The sequence below is a fragment of the Lithobates pipiens genome, unplaced genomic scaffold, assembly GCF_037356315.1.
Source record: "Lithobates pipiens isolate NorthernLeopardFrog02 unplaced genomic scaffold, aLitPip1_a1.2 Scaffold_16, whole genome shotgun sequence".
Taxonomy (NCBI): Eukaryota; Metazoa; Chordata; class Amphibia; order Anura; family Ranidae; genus Lithobates; species Lithobates pipiens.
In genome coordinates this window covers 599,504,339-599,521,751 of record NW_027507748.1, presented here as the reverse complement: position 1 = coordinate 599,521,751, position 17,413 = coordinate 599,504,339, and the positions used below count along the sequence as shown (strand labels likewise).

Below are 17,413 nucleotides of genomic sequence, written 5' to 3'. Positions count from 1 at the left end.
TGGGTGGAGCAACACTCTCTCCAGGTGCTGTCCCGGAGCAGAGCATAGCAACAACACCATATTAACATTCATAAAGAAGGGCAGGTCATCGGCGCTGTCCTGAAAGACTCATAGTAAGTAGGTCTAAGGTTTTCTCACCTAGTCTTTCAGGACAGCACCTGGAGATAAGAGAGTACTTACGCCTAGGGTGGGACCACTGCCTGCAGGACCTTCCTGCCATCTTCTAAATAGTGCTTTTAGAAGCTCCATAACCCTTATGAGACCCAGAAAATAAAAACAGAATTTGACTTTCTAAATTCCCTTGTAACCTCCAGGTAGTGTAAAATGCATCTCTATGTCCAGACTATGAAATTTTCTTTCCTTAGGGCATGTTGGAAATGGGCAGAACCTTGGTAGAATTATCTCTTGGGATCTGTGAAAAACAAACAACCTTCAGCAAAAACTCTGGGTCTTTCCTCAGTACTACCCAATCTGGGAATACTGTCAAGAAAGGCTCAATGATAGATAATGCATAAGTTCACTAACCCTTCTAGCTGAGGTAACTGCTATCAGCAGTGATAGTTTTAATGACCAAAATTTAATTGTGGCTTCTTCTGGTGGTTCGAAGGGTCTTCTAGTCAGACCCTGCAAAACAACTGATAAATCCCATTTGGGGAAAACTTAAATGGAACCGGCTTAGCCCTAGCTAACAGTGCTAGTATCAAAGGGTCTAGAGATGACCACCTCTCTAGAAACCCTGACAGTACCCGCTACCGGAACTTTAAAAAAAAATAAAATAAAAAAAAAGGTACTGGCTGCCAAAACCTTCTCCATTCCGTCATGGATTCATTTGAGAAGGGAAATGTCCTCCTGTGGAAAGCAACTTTTTGACACACACCAGGATTTAAAGCACTTTCCACATTTTAAAATAAAATGGCCCTTGTGACCTTCCTGCTTTTTAGCAGGGTACAAACTAAACCTTCAGACAAACCCTTTTGTCTCAGGATTTGCTCCTCAAAATCCAGGCTGCCAGCATGAGGTGACCTACATCGGGATGCAAAAGAGGACCCAGAGTCAGCAGATCCCCATCACCTGGAAGCAACCAATGGGGCTCTACCGCTAGCATTAGCCAAGCTCTCTTGGGCCAATACAGAGCTACTAGAATCAGGGTCATATTCTCTCCCTGTAGCTTCCTGAGCACTAAAGGGATCATCTGCACAGGGGGAAAAGGCACAACAAAAGCCGAAGGTCCAGCGCTGAGCTAATGCGTTCAAACCGGCCACTTGGTCCTGCCTGTTCAGGGAAAAGTAGACTAAAACTTTTGCATTTCCTCGGGATGCAAACAGGACTACTTGGGAAACACCCCATCTTTCTACCATCTTCTGAAAAATTTCCGTACTTAGACTCCAGTCTAATTCTAGCACCCTTCTTCTACTTAAGTCCACTATCTGGTTTAGGTTCCCCTCAGGTGTACTGCTGTTAGGGATGCCAATTTGTCTTCTGCCCACATCAGACTGTGTAAGGCCAAGATTAGAAGACACTTGCTTCTTGTGCCCCCTTGCCTTGAGATGTATGCCACCGCCGTGCCGGATGTGTTGGTCCCCAACAATCTTTTTGAAGGCCCACAGCCCCAGTGCAATGGCCCTTGGTTCCCTCCAGTTGGAGGACCTTCTGGATTCCTCCACTGTCCAGGCCCCGTGGGCCATCCTGTTCTCCAGATGTGCCCCCCCCCCCCCAGGAACCCGCATCTGTTACAGCTTTTGCTTCGGAAAAGGTCCAGAACAGACCCTTGTTCAAATTCGCTTTCCTCCGCCACCACAACTTCCTCTTGACTGGAGAGGCAATCCTGATTGGTTTCTCCAGAGGCTCTCCCTATACCCAATTCTGTAGAATTGCCTGCTGGAGGTTGGAGACAGGCCCATTGAACAGCTGGGATAGAGGCTGTGAAAAGCCCCAGCGTGCACATGGCTGCCTGAACTGTCAGATAAATTTGTCTGTACATTCCTTACTGCGGCCTGCACCTTTATAATTTTTCCCTCTGGGAGGAAAATCATTTTCCTGTACTGAGTCGATAGTATACCCCAGGAAAATGATCCTCAGAGGGAATTAGGTTTGATTTTCCTTGCTCAGAATCCAGCCCAAATTTTTTTTCAATGGCTCTGCACCCTCCTCAAATCCTTGTTCAGCAAGTCCCTTGAGCTGGTAAATAAAAGGGATAAGGATAAGGTACCTGAAGCTATGGAGTAAGTGTAAGTACGTGTCTGAGATCGAGACTAGAGAACACCCTGAAGTTTTCTCACTGAATATATTGTGTCCATACAGATTTTTTTTTGTGTTGAATGGACCTGTTCAAGATCTTTAAAATTCAACCTGAACTTTTCCCAATGGCTTTTTTTTTACTAGAAAAACATGTGAATAGCACCCTAGTCCTTCCTCCTTCCTGGCCACTGGGATGATTACCTTCTGTTGGAGGAACCCCTGCAAGAGTGCCATCATCGCTGCAGATTTTTCATGATCTTTGGGGGCCTTAGTCACATAGAACCGAGATGGTGGGTTCTCTGAGAACTCCAGCGTGAACCCCTCCGAGATAATTTTGAGGACAAAAACGGGCTGGATGTTGCCCCCTGCCACCATGGGGAAAAAAAAAAAAAAGGGACTGCAGCTTTCCTCCCACAGTCAGGGGACCCCGCCACTGGGTTTTTGCGGGTTGACTGGGGACGAAACACCCCAGTCCACCACCCAACCACTTTGGGACCGCCACAGTTTCTTCTGTCCTGTTTCCTTTGCACCCCAGGTCTGGTGAAAAGGACGAAGATTTCTTCGTTTGCGGTTTGACCTTTTTGGCTGGAAAGGCTTTTTTTAATCCGCTGTTCTGTTTAGGACGGTGTCAAGGTCAGGGCCAAATACCAGATCCCCTTCAAAAGGGTAGGCCACTGAATTAATCAAAGCTGAAGATCTTGCAGACATCCTCACTGACTCAGCTGAGGCATCTGCCATATAACCTACTGCCTTTTGTAGGACTGGCAGAGTATCCAGCAACTCCTTGCGAGAGGTCCCTGCCTCAATATGGCCTTTTAGTTGTTCCAACCAGTGTTCTAAATTCCTGGCTACCACTGTTTATGCCATTGCGGGTTTGAGATCGTTAACGAAGGCTTGGGATTCTACACTAGCCAAAGAATCAGCCCTCTTGTCCATAGTGTCCTTCAAGACACCCATGTCCTCAAAAGCTATGTCTGTCACGCGATACTGGCGAGAAAGCCGCATCGGGTTTAGGTCTCTTTATTCCAAAATTGCGTGCCATCTCCTTTTAAGCGACCTGGAGAAAAAGGGGTCCCTCTCTGGGTCCTTCCACTCCCTCTTTATGGCCTCTGTTAAACAGGAACACCCAATGCTTGACCTCATCCATAACCGGATACATTTTGCCGTGCAGTGGCGATTGGGTCTCATCCTCCTTGATATTTAGGGTCGTGTGTATGGTCTTTAAAAGGTTGTCTACCTCTTCCAAAGACAACCTGCAATGGGAGGAAGATGCCCCTTTTTCCTCGCCTTCCCCCTCGTCTGACCCTGAAGACCCACTTATCTCCTCCTCCGACTCGCTAATCACTGTCCAAGCTACAGAGGACGTGTGAGGGCAGGGTGGAGAACCCTCTGTTGATTGTTTCACCAGACGTTTGTCCAGATAGAAGAAGAAGGAATGAAAGGTGTCTTTCAACTCCAACTCGGAATGAAGTTAAGTGAGCATCTCAAATCGGTTGGGCAGAGGGTGCTTTAGGGGAAGTCTTCTCTGTGACCAAATCCCCTATGCAAGACCTGCACAAAGGCTTGGTCCAAGACTCCCCGCTCATCTGGCCCAACGCAGTGTGCCGCCGCCCCCCCTCGCTCATCTGGCCCAACGCAGTGTGCCATCCCCCCCGCTCATCTGGCCCAACGCAGTGTGCCGCCGCCCCCACCCCCTCGCTCATCTGGCCCAACGCAGTGTGCCGCCGCCCCCCCCCCCCGTGCGCGCTCATCTGGCCCAACGCAGTGTGCCGCCGCCCCTCATCTGGCCCAACGCAGTGTGCCGCCGCCGCGCCCCCCGCACGCGCTCATCTGGCCCAACGCAGTGTGCCGCCACCCCTCGCACGCGCTCATCTGGCCCAACGCAGTGTGCCGCCGCCGCGCCCCCCCCCATCTGGCCCAACGCAGTGTGCCGCCGCCGCGCCCCCCCCCCCATCTGGCCCAACGCAGTGTGCCGCCGCCGCGCCCCCCCCCCCATCTGGCCCAACGCAGTGTGCCGCCGCCGCGCCCCCCCCCATCTGGCCCAACGCAGTGTGCCGCCGCCGCGCGCCCCCCCCCATCTGGCCCAACGCAGTGTGCCGCCGCCGCGCCCCCCCCCCCCCATCTGGCCCAACGCAGTGTGCCGCCGCCGCGCCCCCCCCCCCATCTGGCCCAACGCAGTGTGCCGCCGCCGCGCCCCCCTCCCCCCATCTGGCCCAACGCAGTGTGCCGCCGCCGCGCCCCCCCCCATCTGGCCCAACGCAGTGTGCCGCCGCCGCGCCCCCCCCCCCATCTGGCCCAACGCAGTGTGCCGCCGCCGCGGCCCCCCCCATCTGGCCCAACGCAGTGTGCCGCCGCCGCGGCCCCCCCCATCTGGCCCAACGCAGTGTGCCGCCGCCGCGGCCCCCCCCATCTGGCCCAACGCAGTGTGCCGCCGCCGCGGCCCCCCCCATCTGGCCCAACGCAGTGTGCCGCCGCCGCGGCCCCCCCATCTGGCCCAACGCAGTGTGCCGCCGCCGCGGCCCCCCCCATCTGGCCCAACGCAGTGTGCCGCCGCCGCGGCCCCCCCCATCTGGCCCAACGCAGTGTGCCGCCGCCGCCCCTCATCTGGCCCAACGCAGTGTGCCGCCCCCCCCGCTCAACCCCCCAACACAGCGTGCCGCCCCCCCCCGCTCATCTGGTGGTTGGGGCTAGCAGGACCGCGATTGGCTTTAGCAGTGGCCAATGACAGTCCTCCTCCTGTAAACAGGGACACTCCACCACCCAGCAGAACAGCACCCAATCTCTTCCCCCTCACAAAAGCTAACAATCGCAGCTACAGCAAAGTTAGAGAACCAAACAAGGTTTCCCCATCTTTTACCATGTGTGGGGGCACGGTGCCTCACCATCAGTGGAGGTGCAGCATAGGGAATTACGAAATTGGAATGCATTAGTGTTTCGCAGACACTTCCCCGTGCTGCTCTGCTGATGGGGAGGGAGTAGAGTGCCGCAAAGAATGCTTCCCGTGTTGGGGGTTATCGCATAGCCCTGCTTTAAAGTTTTCCTTTTAATCAGAATTTCCCTTTCAGTTTATGGATGAAAACAAATGATTATTATTACGTTTCAGTGAGTCCATAGGCAAGATCCAGCATGTCCATTTCCTCATCAGTGACTGGTTCCAGCTTCTGGAATATGTGATCTTCAAAGATGAGGTGACAAGTTGAGCAAGCCAGCGTCCCTTCGCACGCACCTGTTGAAAACATTTCAGCTATTCAGTAGGGTGCGCATATAATACAGCATATCATACAGTCAAATACAAAACCATATTATGGGGACAAGTGCCAAAACCCTACAGAATAAAAGCTTCCCTTTTAAAAAAACTTTGTTAAAAGTGCATTTGAGAAACTTCGAATAGCATGCCATGCAGGATTGGCCACTTTCAAAATGTCTGTACTACACCTGCAAAAGTGAAACCCGTCCTTAAGATTAAAGTCGATTATTGGCTATTTGAAGAAACTATTTCTTAAAGTCACCGCTTTAATACAGAAGGTCTAATTGTGGCGATACAAGTTTATTGTCCAGGCAGACTCTGCATATTGCACTAGTTCCTTCTGGTAAGGTACAGAGTCAGGTCATTCACAAAGCAATGTGAATGTCTGGGGGGTGGGGCAGCTATAACCTTCATACTTCTACACAAAACCAGGAGGGATTGTGAAATGGCCAAAGTTGCACACCTGCCTTTCACTTTACAAGGGAAATGCATTTGTAGGTTGTTTGTACTGGCATAGCCCCCTCCATCAAACACTGAAATTGTGGATGGGGTGGCCCTATGTGGCTATTAAAAATTCTGATGCCAATAGCAGGAATAGGGGCCCAAACCTGACACCTTTCCTGGAGCCCCATCGAAAAAGAGTATGACTAGGTATGGTATATACATGGTTACATACTGTAGTTAAAATGGTGTAGGTTGGACCAATGTATAAATATACACAATGCCTGTAATTCATCTTTAAGCTTAACCAGGACAGAAGACCATGCTAGGGGCTTCATGAGAGTTGACACCAGACAATGCTCAAATGGCACAGCCTGCCTAAAAGGTGGGACACATCCAGTTAGAGACCCAAATAGGCTAAAACAAATCTGGGTGGAAGGTTTTTTTAATCTGTTGGCTTGTGTTTCCTGTAAACAGAAGAACCAATCATCTTTCATGTTGCTGTCCCCTAAGATGACTGGGGAAACCTGGTTTCACTATATCTAGGCTAAAAGCATTTAACCTTTGCAACGTGGGGTCCTCAATGCAAGGGTAGTTTCTTTTGTTTTCCTGTGCCCAGGCATTATTGCAAAAAAATAAAAAATAAACAAACATTTTGTACAATTGTAAAAGGGACCCTTTAATCTTGAACTCCAACCTACATTCTATCAAGTAATACACATCTTACCTAAGCAAAAGCAAAGATGTTATAAACACACTAGCACAAGGAGGGTTAGGCAGAAGAATACACAGCAGGTACAGTATAATAGGGATTAGCTTGTCACCAACTATAAAATAGTTTTAGAACAGCTGAACAATGAAATACAGAATAGATTAAACTAGATCCTATTCCTTTGCAGCCAATAGAGAATTGCGCAATATATGCTGAGAGGGAAGGCAAGAACATTTTTACACTGGATTTCAGGAAACAATCACCCCACTGATTAGCAAGTTAGACCCCAGCACTACAAGTGATACTCCCATGCTGCTATCATTTACAATGCTTGGCAAATCAAGCTCTACCCAAGGAGGAATGACGACACTTCCAGTACAACTGTAATATAAGACTGTTCCTAAGGGTGGTGCTAAAAAGAAAGTAATGAGAGATTCTTTCGAGAGTAAAAGTTGCCTTTTTTTTCAGACCACAGTCTCAGTGAAATGGCAGTTGGCACAATCTAGCTTTTGAAGCTTCAGTAAAACCAGGCCCAATACCAAAGTAAAACTATAATCAGAAGAGAACAAACTTAGTAGTCTGTCTAAAAAAGGACTAGAAAGCATCTTATTATTTGTTCTTTATTAAAAGCAAGCACTGGCACACTTAATTTATTGACACATCATGAATAAAAGCTGTAAAATAGCCAATGGGTTTCGGTTGCCAGGCCTTAAAATGGATGTAAACCCTCACATATACCCAGGGAAGTGAACAGCCTCAAATGAAAAAATCTCCCTACACAAGTCTTACATCTACTGTCTTCATCTGTGTATAGCCTTTACAAAGTGTTATTCGTGTTAGCAGATTCTCTCTTCCAGAGAAGCCTGGGCATACAGCCAAGACAGTTGATGGCACCCCATCTCCTCATAGGTAGAGACTTTCAGCTTTCTTTGTTGTATAGTTCAGGGCTAATTTATAGCATCCTTCAAAACACAAAACTCCAGCTGCTTTTATCATGTGACGGAGAACATGTCAGGAGTTATCAGACTGATAGCAGAAGGAGCAGGAGACAGCTACAGGACACAGTGCTTTGAAGAGAAAAGACAAAACACTGCAGATATATGTGCCCAGCTCAAAATTTCATGAAATCTGGTTTACATCCACTTTAAGCCATGATTGATGTCTGAAAGCCAAAATGTGCTGGCTGTTTTACAGCTAGCATCGGCAGCCTCACAAGCTGAGCACTGGGTGGAGCTGGAAATTGAGAAGGAAGACGCACCACTACCTGTTTTTATTCACGGCTTAAGGCCTGGTTCACACACCTATGCAGTTTGCATATTCCAGGTGCATTTTGCGTTTTTGAATACACACTTTTGATCATGGGGAAAAAGTCCCTGGCCCTTTCTATAAATTTCACAGATGTGAACTACATACACAGGGAACTAGAGCTGCACAATCATTGAAAAAAAAAAAATCATGATCTCGATACACAGCTAGAATCGTGTAGCTCAACAGGGAACCATGTTAAATGGACTGTAGTGTTTCTGCAAAGCTAAAAAGATGCATAGGGTGTAAGCCAGGCCTAAAAGCAGAACTGCAAAATAAAAAGCCCAACAGAAATAAAAATACAAAATTGCAAATTCAATACTTACTTTCAAGCTAGAGCTGTCCTCTGCAGTAATTCCTCCCACCAGAAGTCACCAGTTTCTCCCTCAGGTTTAAAGTGGTTCTAACGGCTGAGGCTCAGTTTAAATCTGATCGATCAAAATCGCCGCTGTTCTGCCCACAATTCGAAATAGAGGCAAATCTCAGGACGCATGTGCGATTAAAGTCACTACCAATGGCAACCTCAATAGTGATGCGATTGTCGCCCAGCGCAAATAGAACTGTGGGACATCTGTCGCCCAAAAAGTATAAGAACTTCTTTTGGGCAACAGGCATTCCGCAATTGTTTGCACAATTGTCGCACAACAAATCTCAGCAAAATCATGCCACGATCGGGGTTCCATTGGAAGTGACAGGGATCACACGGGTGTCCTGCAGTTTGCCGCTATTTTGAATCGCGCCGATTCCGAACGCCAAGATGTCAACTGAGCCGCAAGTTTTTTTTTACCTTAATGCATTCTCTGCAGTAAAAAAAATAGGATTTTTAATACTCACCGTAAAATCCCTATCTTGGTAAATCACCGACCGACACAGCTCCTCTCTAACTAAAATGGGTTGTATAGCCTGCCATTAGGAGAAACTAGGCAAAATTGTTACACAATACACAGAACTTTAATCCTGCCCCAGGGGGGCGGGCCCCATGCTATCAACCCTTCCCACTGCTCCTAGCAGCTTCAGTACGTCAACAAGCAGTATAACGTAGAAGAAAGGGAGGAGGGGTGGGTGCTGTGTCGGTCGGTGAATTACAGAGAAAAGGATTTTACGGCGAGTACAAAAAAAATCCCATTTTCACCGACCGACACAGCTCCTCTCTAACTAAATGGGACGTCCCCAAGCATTGCCAAACGAGGGGTGGGAAACGGCATTAAAAAAAATAAAATAAAAAAAACACACAACCTTCATCCACCATGGCAAGTGGGAACTAGTGAAACTAAACCTACAAAACAGCAGTGTGTGGAAAAATACAGGCATCAGCCGATGCACTGACATCTACCTTGTAGAACTTGGTAAACGTATGGACAACCGACCAGGTCACCGCCTTACACACCTGAGCGACAGACACTTGGTGTCGGAAGGCCCAAGACGTTCCAATTGCTCTTGTAGAGTGGGCCATGACTGGAAAGGGAGGCACCTGCCCCTTCAAGGCGTAGACTTGGACTACAATCTGATCCACCTGGAAATGGTGGCCAACGAGACCGCCATGCCCTTCTTAGGACCAGCCACCGAAAAAGTGAGTCTGACTTCCGAAAGGAAGCTGTGGCAGAAAAGTACACCTTCAGAGCCCTAACCACATCCAGAGCGTGAAGGGCCACCTCCTTGGGGTGCTTCGGCTTAGGACACAATGGATGCCAATACAATGTCCTCATTGATATGAAAGGCCAAGGTCACCTTGGGTAGAAAGGACGGTTGCCGACGCAACACCACCTTATCTCTGTGGATGAGCAGATAAGGCGACTTGCAGGACAAGGCCGCCAGTTCCAAAACCCTCCTGGCCGATGTGATGGCCACCAGAAAGACCACCTTCTGTGAAAGGGTCAGAGGAATCTCCTTGATATTCTCAAACGGGCGGCTTTTGAAGCGCCGACAACTCCAGGTTCAAATCCCATGGAGGTAACGGAGGATGCACCGGAGGGACTACATGGTCGCACCCCCTGCACAAAGGTACCCATTAATGAGGGAGACGCCAGGGGTCTTTGAAGAAAAAAATAAATAAAAAATAAAAAAGGACAGCCGGAGCTGAAATCTGAAATCTGCCCCTTGAGGGTGCTCAATGCCAACCTCTGGTCTACACCTTGCTGAAGAAACAGCAGGATCCTGGCTATAGAGAAGGAGCGCGGATGCCACCCTTTCTCCTCACACATGGAGATGTAGGCCAAGTACGATGGTATATCTTCCTGGAAGAAGATTTGTGCCCTCAGCATAGTTGGAATCACCGAGTCAGACAGACCCGTTGCTTAATACCTGGCTTTCAATAGCCAGCGATGGTAAAGCAGGGTGAAGGATTGGACCTTGAGATAGGAGGTCCTCTCTCAACAGCAGTCGCCAAGGAGCGTCTGCCATCAGGCGCACCAGGTCTGCGTACCAGGCCCGCTGAGGCCAATCTGGGGCAACCAGGATTACTGGAATCCCCTCGGCTTCCACTCTGCGAAGCAGACGTGGCAACAGTTTCAGTGGAGGAAAGGCGTAGATCAGCTGGTACCGATCCCACTGAGCCACCAGCGCGTCCAACGCGTCTGCCCACGGATCTCGTCCTGGACACGAATCACGGCACCTTCCGATTGACCTGGGAGGCCAATAGATCCCATTTCAGGCACAGCCGCCTGAATATCTCTGGATGCAATGCCCAGTCTCCTGCATTCAGCATCTGACGACTCAGATAGTCCGCCTGCCAATTTTCCACCCCCGGGATGTAAATGGCCGACAGGGCCGGAACGTGTCGCTCTGCCCACCGAAGTATGTGAGTGACCTCCCGAGCAGCGGCTGAGCTTCTTGTTCCCTCTTGGTGATTGACGTATGCCACCGCAGTGGCATTGTCTGATTGGATCCTGATCGGACGCCCATGCAGTCTCATCGGCCATGTGGAGAGGCACAGCCTGACCACTCTCAATTCAAGCAGATTGATCAGCAACTTGGATTCTTCCGTCAACCAGAGGCCCTGGGCCGACTGAACCCCCATCTCCACCCCAGCCGGATAGACTGGCATCCGTTGTGATCACTGTCCACTTCAGAGGTAGGAACGATTTTCCTGACTGAATCACCGGGTACCTCAACCACCAGATCAGTGAGTCTGACTGACTGGCTCACCTGGATCTGTTAATCCAGGGACAACTAACTGAGATTTGTCCCATTTTGGCAAAATCTTTCTGCAGGACTCTGGTGTGGAATTGGGCATAAGGTACTGCCTCGAAGGAGGCTACCATGAGACCCAGTACTCACATGCAAAAGCGGAGCAACGACCACTTGCGGTTCATAAGCAGTTTTACTGCGGATCTGAGAGTCTGCAGTTTGTCTGAAGGGAGAGAAACACTCGCTTCCATGGAGTCCAGCAGCAAACCTAGGTACTCCAGATGTTGGGTCGGTACGATCACCGACTTCTTTAGGTTCAACAGCCACCCAAATTCTTGCAGGGTCTGCATGGTGATCGCCACATCCTCCTCTAATTCTGAGGCGGAAGATGCCCTCAGGAGGAGATAGTCTAGGTATCCCACGATCGCAATCCCACATTGCCGTAGTAACGCCAAAAGTGGAGCCAATACCTTGGGGAAGACTCAGGGGGCTGATGCCAGACCAAAAGGAAGAGCCACAAACTGGTAGTGGGCTTTCCCAACTGCAAACCGCAGAAATTTTTGATGCCAAAGGCATATGGGTATGTGCAGGTACGCATCATAGATGTCCAAAGACGCCAGGGAGTCCCCTTGATGGAGTGCAGCGACTACTGAGCAAACTGATTCCATTCTGAACCTCTGCACTTTTACAAAGTGATTGAGGGCTTTTAAGTCCAAGATCGGACGTACCCCTTCCTTCTTGGGAACCACTAACAGATTTGAGTAGAATCCCTGGAAGCGTTCCGATTGCGGAACCGGTACAATCACCCCACGATTTAACAGGTCCCTTACTGCCCCCAAGAGGGCCTCCCGGCGTGCCTGGGATACGGGTATGCTGGAGGGGAAGAATCTGTTTGGCGGCCAAGAGAGAAACTATCTTGTAGCCTGTGGAAATCAGATCGTAGTCCCATTGGTCGGATAACAGAGAGGACCACCAGGCTGCAAACTCCCAAAGGTGATTCCCCCACCCGAGACATGGGTGGGGGCAAACATTCATGCGGTAGCACTTTTATGCGCAGGGTTGCAGTTCGTGGTCATCCTGTCAGGCTGGGGACATTTTGTCGAAGCTCCGGGCAGACGAAAAAGCAGTTTGAGCGGAAAAAGAGGGCCCTTGCCTACGGCCTGGCTCCTTAGCCTTCCTGGCCTGTGGGTGTAAGGTACTCTTACCACTGGTGGCATTTTTAATAATGTCATCCAAAGAGGCTTCAAAAAGAGCCGGTAGCCAAGGAAGGGAAGATCCGTCAGGGCTTTCTTGGATGCCAAAATCAGGCGCCTCTGCACCACAGCTGACACTGAAGCCCTGGATAACAGAGGGAGAGTATCCAGTGCCGCGTCACAGACGTACTTCAGGCCTTGCACTTGTTGGTCTGCTAGTTCCACGCAGACAGGAGAAGCCTGTTGCTCTCCCAATTCGTGGTGCAAAAGTTTTGCCCACTCAGTCAGTGTCTGCGACACAAGTGTGGATTGCCAGTACTGGTCGCAAGGCTGACCCCACAACTGTAAACAGGGAACGAGCCACTGCCTCGGCCGTCCTGTCCGTGGGATCCTTGAATGCAGGAGTCCCCTCAACCGGGATCGTGGTTACTTTATTTAACCTGGATACTGGGGGGGGGGTCCACGACCGGAGAAGCCGACCATTTTTGAGAAGGCTCTCCAAAAGAGTAACGCACCGCCATGTATTTGGGGACTGAAAAGGTCAGTTGCGGGCGACCCCGTTCTTTGCAAATGAACTTGTCAAAATAAGTCAAATACGAGAACACCTTAGGTGAACGTGCTGGCATGCGGGACCCAAAGGGGTCCGGTACATCCACAGAGGGATCCGCTGGCTCCCGAATCTTCAGGGTATCACGCACAGCTGTGATAAGTGCTCCAACAAGCGCTTTGTCGCGCCCGGACCCGGACGGGGACTCATCCTCACTGTCCAAACGGTCCAGCGACATCTGACCAGACAGAGCAGGGGTCACCAGCCTCAGCAGGACCCGAGTCTGTGTCAGAGCGCTTTTGTGCACCTTTCTTCCCAAGCACCGCCGCCATCTTGGCGATGAACAAATTTAGGACCGCCGTCAGGGTGTCCATGGGCACTGCACAGTCCATACCAGACAACAGCAGACCCTCACAGGCACCTTCCAGGGCCATAAAACACAGGACCCAGGACACCGCTAGACAGCCAGCCCCCCATGCCAGGTGAGAGCCCACCAGAGAACCCCTGTATATGCGCGCGCACACACACACACACACAGCTCAGCAGCCACATGCAGCATCCCCCCAGGGAGGGGGGGAGATGATAGGGACAGAGGGAGAAGAGAGGGAGGTGAGGGACCCCCGAATCTACCTCCCAGGGAATGCCCAGCTGCTCAGTCCCACCGAGGCAGGGAGAGCTGTGTACTTACCAATCCTGAAGAGCTGAGAGACATTCCATTACAGACCCACTCACTGATACAGTACAGGGTGGCTGTTGGCCTCGGCCCACTGTGACGCAGACATCAGTAGCCCGGTCATATGTGTGCCCCGGAGCATAAAAGCTCACCGACCACCTCTAGCTGAGGTTTCGTCATGGCCAACCCAGCGCGGCTCTGGTCTGCACATGGACTAGGGAAGACTACAAGGATAAGGGTATCCAGCCTGTCACACCAGCCGGCTGTTGATAGCAGATCACAGGATCATTCATCTTGCGCAAAAAGCCAAGCTTCTGCATACAAAAGCACGGACCGATGGGCCCACAGGGTTCCAAGGTCCTTCTCCTTCATTAGGCAACTAAGAGTTCTGAGTGTTGTGTTACAATTAATGCCTAGTAACTCCTAGTAATAGGGCAAACAACCCAATGGCTAAGAGAGGAGCTGTGTCGGTCGATGAATATAAGAGAAAAAAAAAAAAACTTTGGTATAATACATATCTCCCAGTTTAGGCCAAAAAAAAAAAAAAGCGTATATTGGCCTGCACAAAAATTAGTGTCTACAAAATAGGGCATAGTTCTATGGCATTTTTTTTTTTTTTAATTAGTAATGGCGGAGATCTGCGATTTTTATCGGGACTGCAACATTATAGCGGATACTTGACACTATTTTGGAACCATTGTCATTTATACAGCAATTAGTGCTAGAAAAATGCATTGCTTACTGTGTAAATTACACTGGCAGTGAAGGGGTTAAGTGTGTCCGAGGGAGTGGATTCTAACTGTGGGGGGATGGGCTTCAAGTCACATGACAGTGATCACCGCTTCCGATGACAGGGAGCGGTGATCTGTCAGGACACAAGCCAGAACAGAGAAGTGCCTTGTTTACGGCACTTCCAGCGATCGTGTCACGGAGCCTCAGAAGGGGGGAGACCACTCCCCGGTTCTTAAAGGGGACATACATGTATGCCCATTTGCCCACCGCTGCCATTGTGCCGACATATCAGCACCCGAAGCCAATCTATCCCTCGGCTGTCAGGTGCTGCCGCCACCATTTTCGGTAAGGGAATCAGGAAGTGAAGCCTTGCAGTTTCACCTCCTGGTTCCCTACGGCGCACGTGCGACCTGCGTTGCTCTATCCCGCGGGTCCCTGATGTCTTCTGGGACCCGTGTGTCTCCCAGAAGACAGCGGGGGGGGGGGGCAGGGAGCTCTGGAAGTGGTGTAGATACCCGTGGGTGGCTTGGGTACCTATGCCTGAAAGTGGGAGCAAAATACTTTTATTAGACAGGTATCCATCTGACCACCCTCCCCCCTGAAAGGTGCCAAATGTGACACCGGAGGGGGGAGGAACCGGAACAGCGGAAGTTCCATTTTTGGGTGGAACGCCACTTTAAGAGGAACTGTCCAAACAACTTTGCAGCATTTGGCCGACTCTGGGCTAAAAGCAGGGTGAATAAAATCAAGGATTTAAACTAAAAAAAGTGTTTTTTTTTTTTTTTTTTTAAATAAAAATTTTTTTATTTGTACTCATTTTTGGGAGACACTAAGCATCCAAACTCCCCAGACAGGCTTCAGACCACTATGGGAAATGCAAAAGCATATAAATGACCACATTAACATGGGCACCATGTAAAAGCATATAAATGACCACATTAACATGGGTGCCATGTGAAGTACTCTGCTTTCCTAGGGATCACTGGTGTTAGGTGTGTGTCACCGCCACTGCTGATGCTCCTTCCAAACTGTTCATAGAACTAGAACCATGCACATAAAGAGTAGAGGTCGACCGATATTTGCCGTTTAATCAGCATCGGCCGATTGTGCTGATAAAAAGGCCGATTTAGAACTTCAGCACGACTTGCAAATGACTTCTGTAATAGAAGTCAATGCAAGTTGCCTGAGTCTTCATAGAAGCGACTTTCCTTCTCTCTGGGCAGTCTGCCAAGAAAAGAGCAAAAAGATACAATGTTTACACTTCTGAGTGAATGAACTAAACTCAGTGTGTAGCGTTCTCAGTTTAACCATTTAAAGCGGTCCTCCACCCTGAAGTGGAAGTTCCCATCTGATCCCTCCCCTCCTCCGGTGCCACAATCTGCACCCACTTCCGGGACAAGACCGCCGCAGATGCCCGCCCGCCCCCCCCCCCCCCCCCCCTGTTGTGTTCTGGGAAACACACAGTTCCCAGGACACAGCGGGGACCAGCAGAGATGCGCAGCCTGACTCGTGCATGCGCAGTAGAAAACCGGGCAGTGAAGCTGCAATGCTTCACTTCCCGATTCCCTGACAGAGGATGGTGGCGGGGGCAGCAGAGAGACAAGCGATTGCTCGTCATCTGCCGCCATCGCTGGACCCTGGGACAGGTAAGTGTCAATTTATTAAAAGTCAGCAGCTGCAATATTTGCAGCTGCGGGCTTTTAATATTGTTTTTAAAGGTGCAGAACCACTTTAAAGACTAAATCTTTTCTGACACTTGTTGCTTACAAGTAAAAATCCTGTAATTTCTGCCAGAAAATCACTTAGACCCCCCCAAAAATTATATATATTTTTTTAGCAGAGATCCTAGCGAATAAAATAGCGGTTGTTGCAATATTTTATGTCACACGACATTTGCGCAGAGGTCTTTCAAATGCAAATGGGGAAAAAATACACTGATTAAAAACAAACAAAAAATAAATAAAAAATAAAAACAAACACACAAATTAAAAAAACGTAAAGTTAGCCCATTTTTTTTTTGTCCAAAAGTTTTGACTACCAGTTTTTATTTAATATATAGTTTTTTGTTTTTTTATCTAAATCATACATACAAGTAAACTGATTGAAGGTTTGTTTTGTTTAATAAATGTTTAAATTTAAGAAATTTTCTGTATCACTTATGAAGGCTGCTTTCACACTGGAGCGGGCAGACGTTGATGGTAAAACGCTGCTAGTTTTAGTGGCGCTTTACCGTCATTTTAGCGGTGCCATTTGGCTGCTAGTGGGGTGCATAGAACCCAGCTAGCAGCCGAGGAAGAGGTTAAACGCACCCGTGAAGCACCGCTGCCAAATCGCATTGCATGAGCTTCGGTAGTGGTGCCCATTAATATCACAGGAGCGGTGGAGGAGCGGTATACACCACTCCAAAACGTGCTGCTTGCAGGACTTTTTTTTAACATCCTGCCAGCGCATCGCCTCAGTGTGAAAGCACAGTCTTTCACACAGACTGCAGGGGAGCCATTTTGCAGGCACTTTAAAGGTGCTATTTTTAGCCCAAACGTGCCTGAAAAATGCCCCAGTGGGAAAGGTGTCTGTTAGATTTTATGAGATGAAGGGGGATTAAAAAAAAAAAAAAAAAAAAAAAAAATCGCCATCATATATCGGCCTCCATGATTTCTAAATATCTGCATCGGCCACAGAAAAACCCATATTGGTCGACCTCTAATAAAGAGATCAAGCGAACTGCGGAAAAGGGAGAGACAGGCACAAAGGCAGAAAGTGCCTGAGGCATGTGGAGGCCACCTGCTCCCTGTGAGAGTGTGCTGCGTCCAGATTTCTAAAGGGTGGCAGGATGACTTGGGTAGTGCAGGCTCTCTCCAAGCACAGAAGAGCAGAGAAGGTCCCGAGAATGTGTTGGGAGGGTCTGAAGCAGACACGGGAACTGCCATGCACACAGCATCTAGCTCAGGCATCAGGCAAACTCATCAAGCAAAAGGAAAAAAAAAAAAAAAAAAAAAAAAAACAAACACACACAAACACACAAATACACAAACACACATGAGCCTAGTACCTGAGAAAGTAAAGTCACCCCCTCCCACATTTCCTGTGCAGCGGTGCTCCTACCATGCCGGAGGCAACATTAAAACTGATAAGCTATATGGAAGATCCTGCTTTGAAAAGAATACATTTTCAGCGTTTCCTGTGAATTGTGGGTGAAGAT

General features: G+C 49.3%; 1 protein-coding gene across 1 annotated transcript in view; it reads right to left on the bottom strand.

Annotated features, from left to right (window-relative positions):
* The window catches only part of FDX1 (ferredoxin 1), a 60,745-nt gene that overhangs the window by 8,375 nt on the left and 34,957 nt on the right, over window positions 1-17,413 (bottom strand). Inside the window, exon 3 of the mRNA XM_077483974.1 lies at window positions 5,335-5,464. Within this exon, the coding sequence (XP_077340100.1) occupies window positions 5,335-5,464 (130 nt within the window). The remainder of the gene's footprint in view (window positions 1-5,334; window positions 5,465-17,413) is intronic.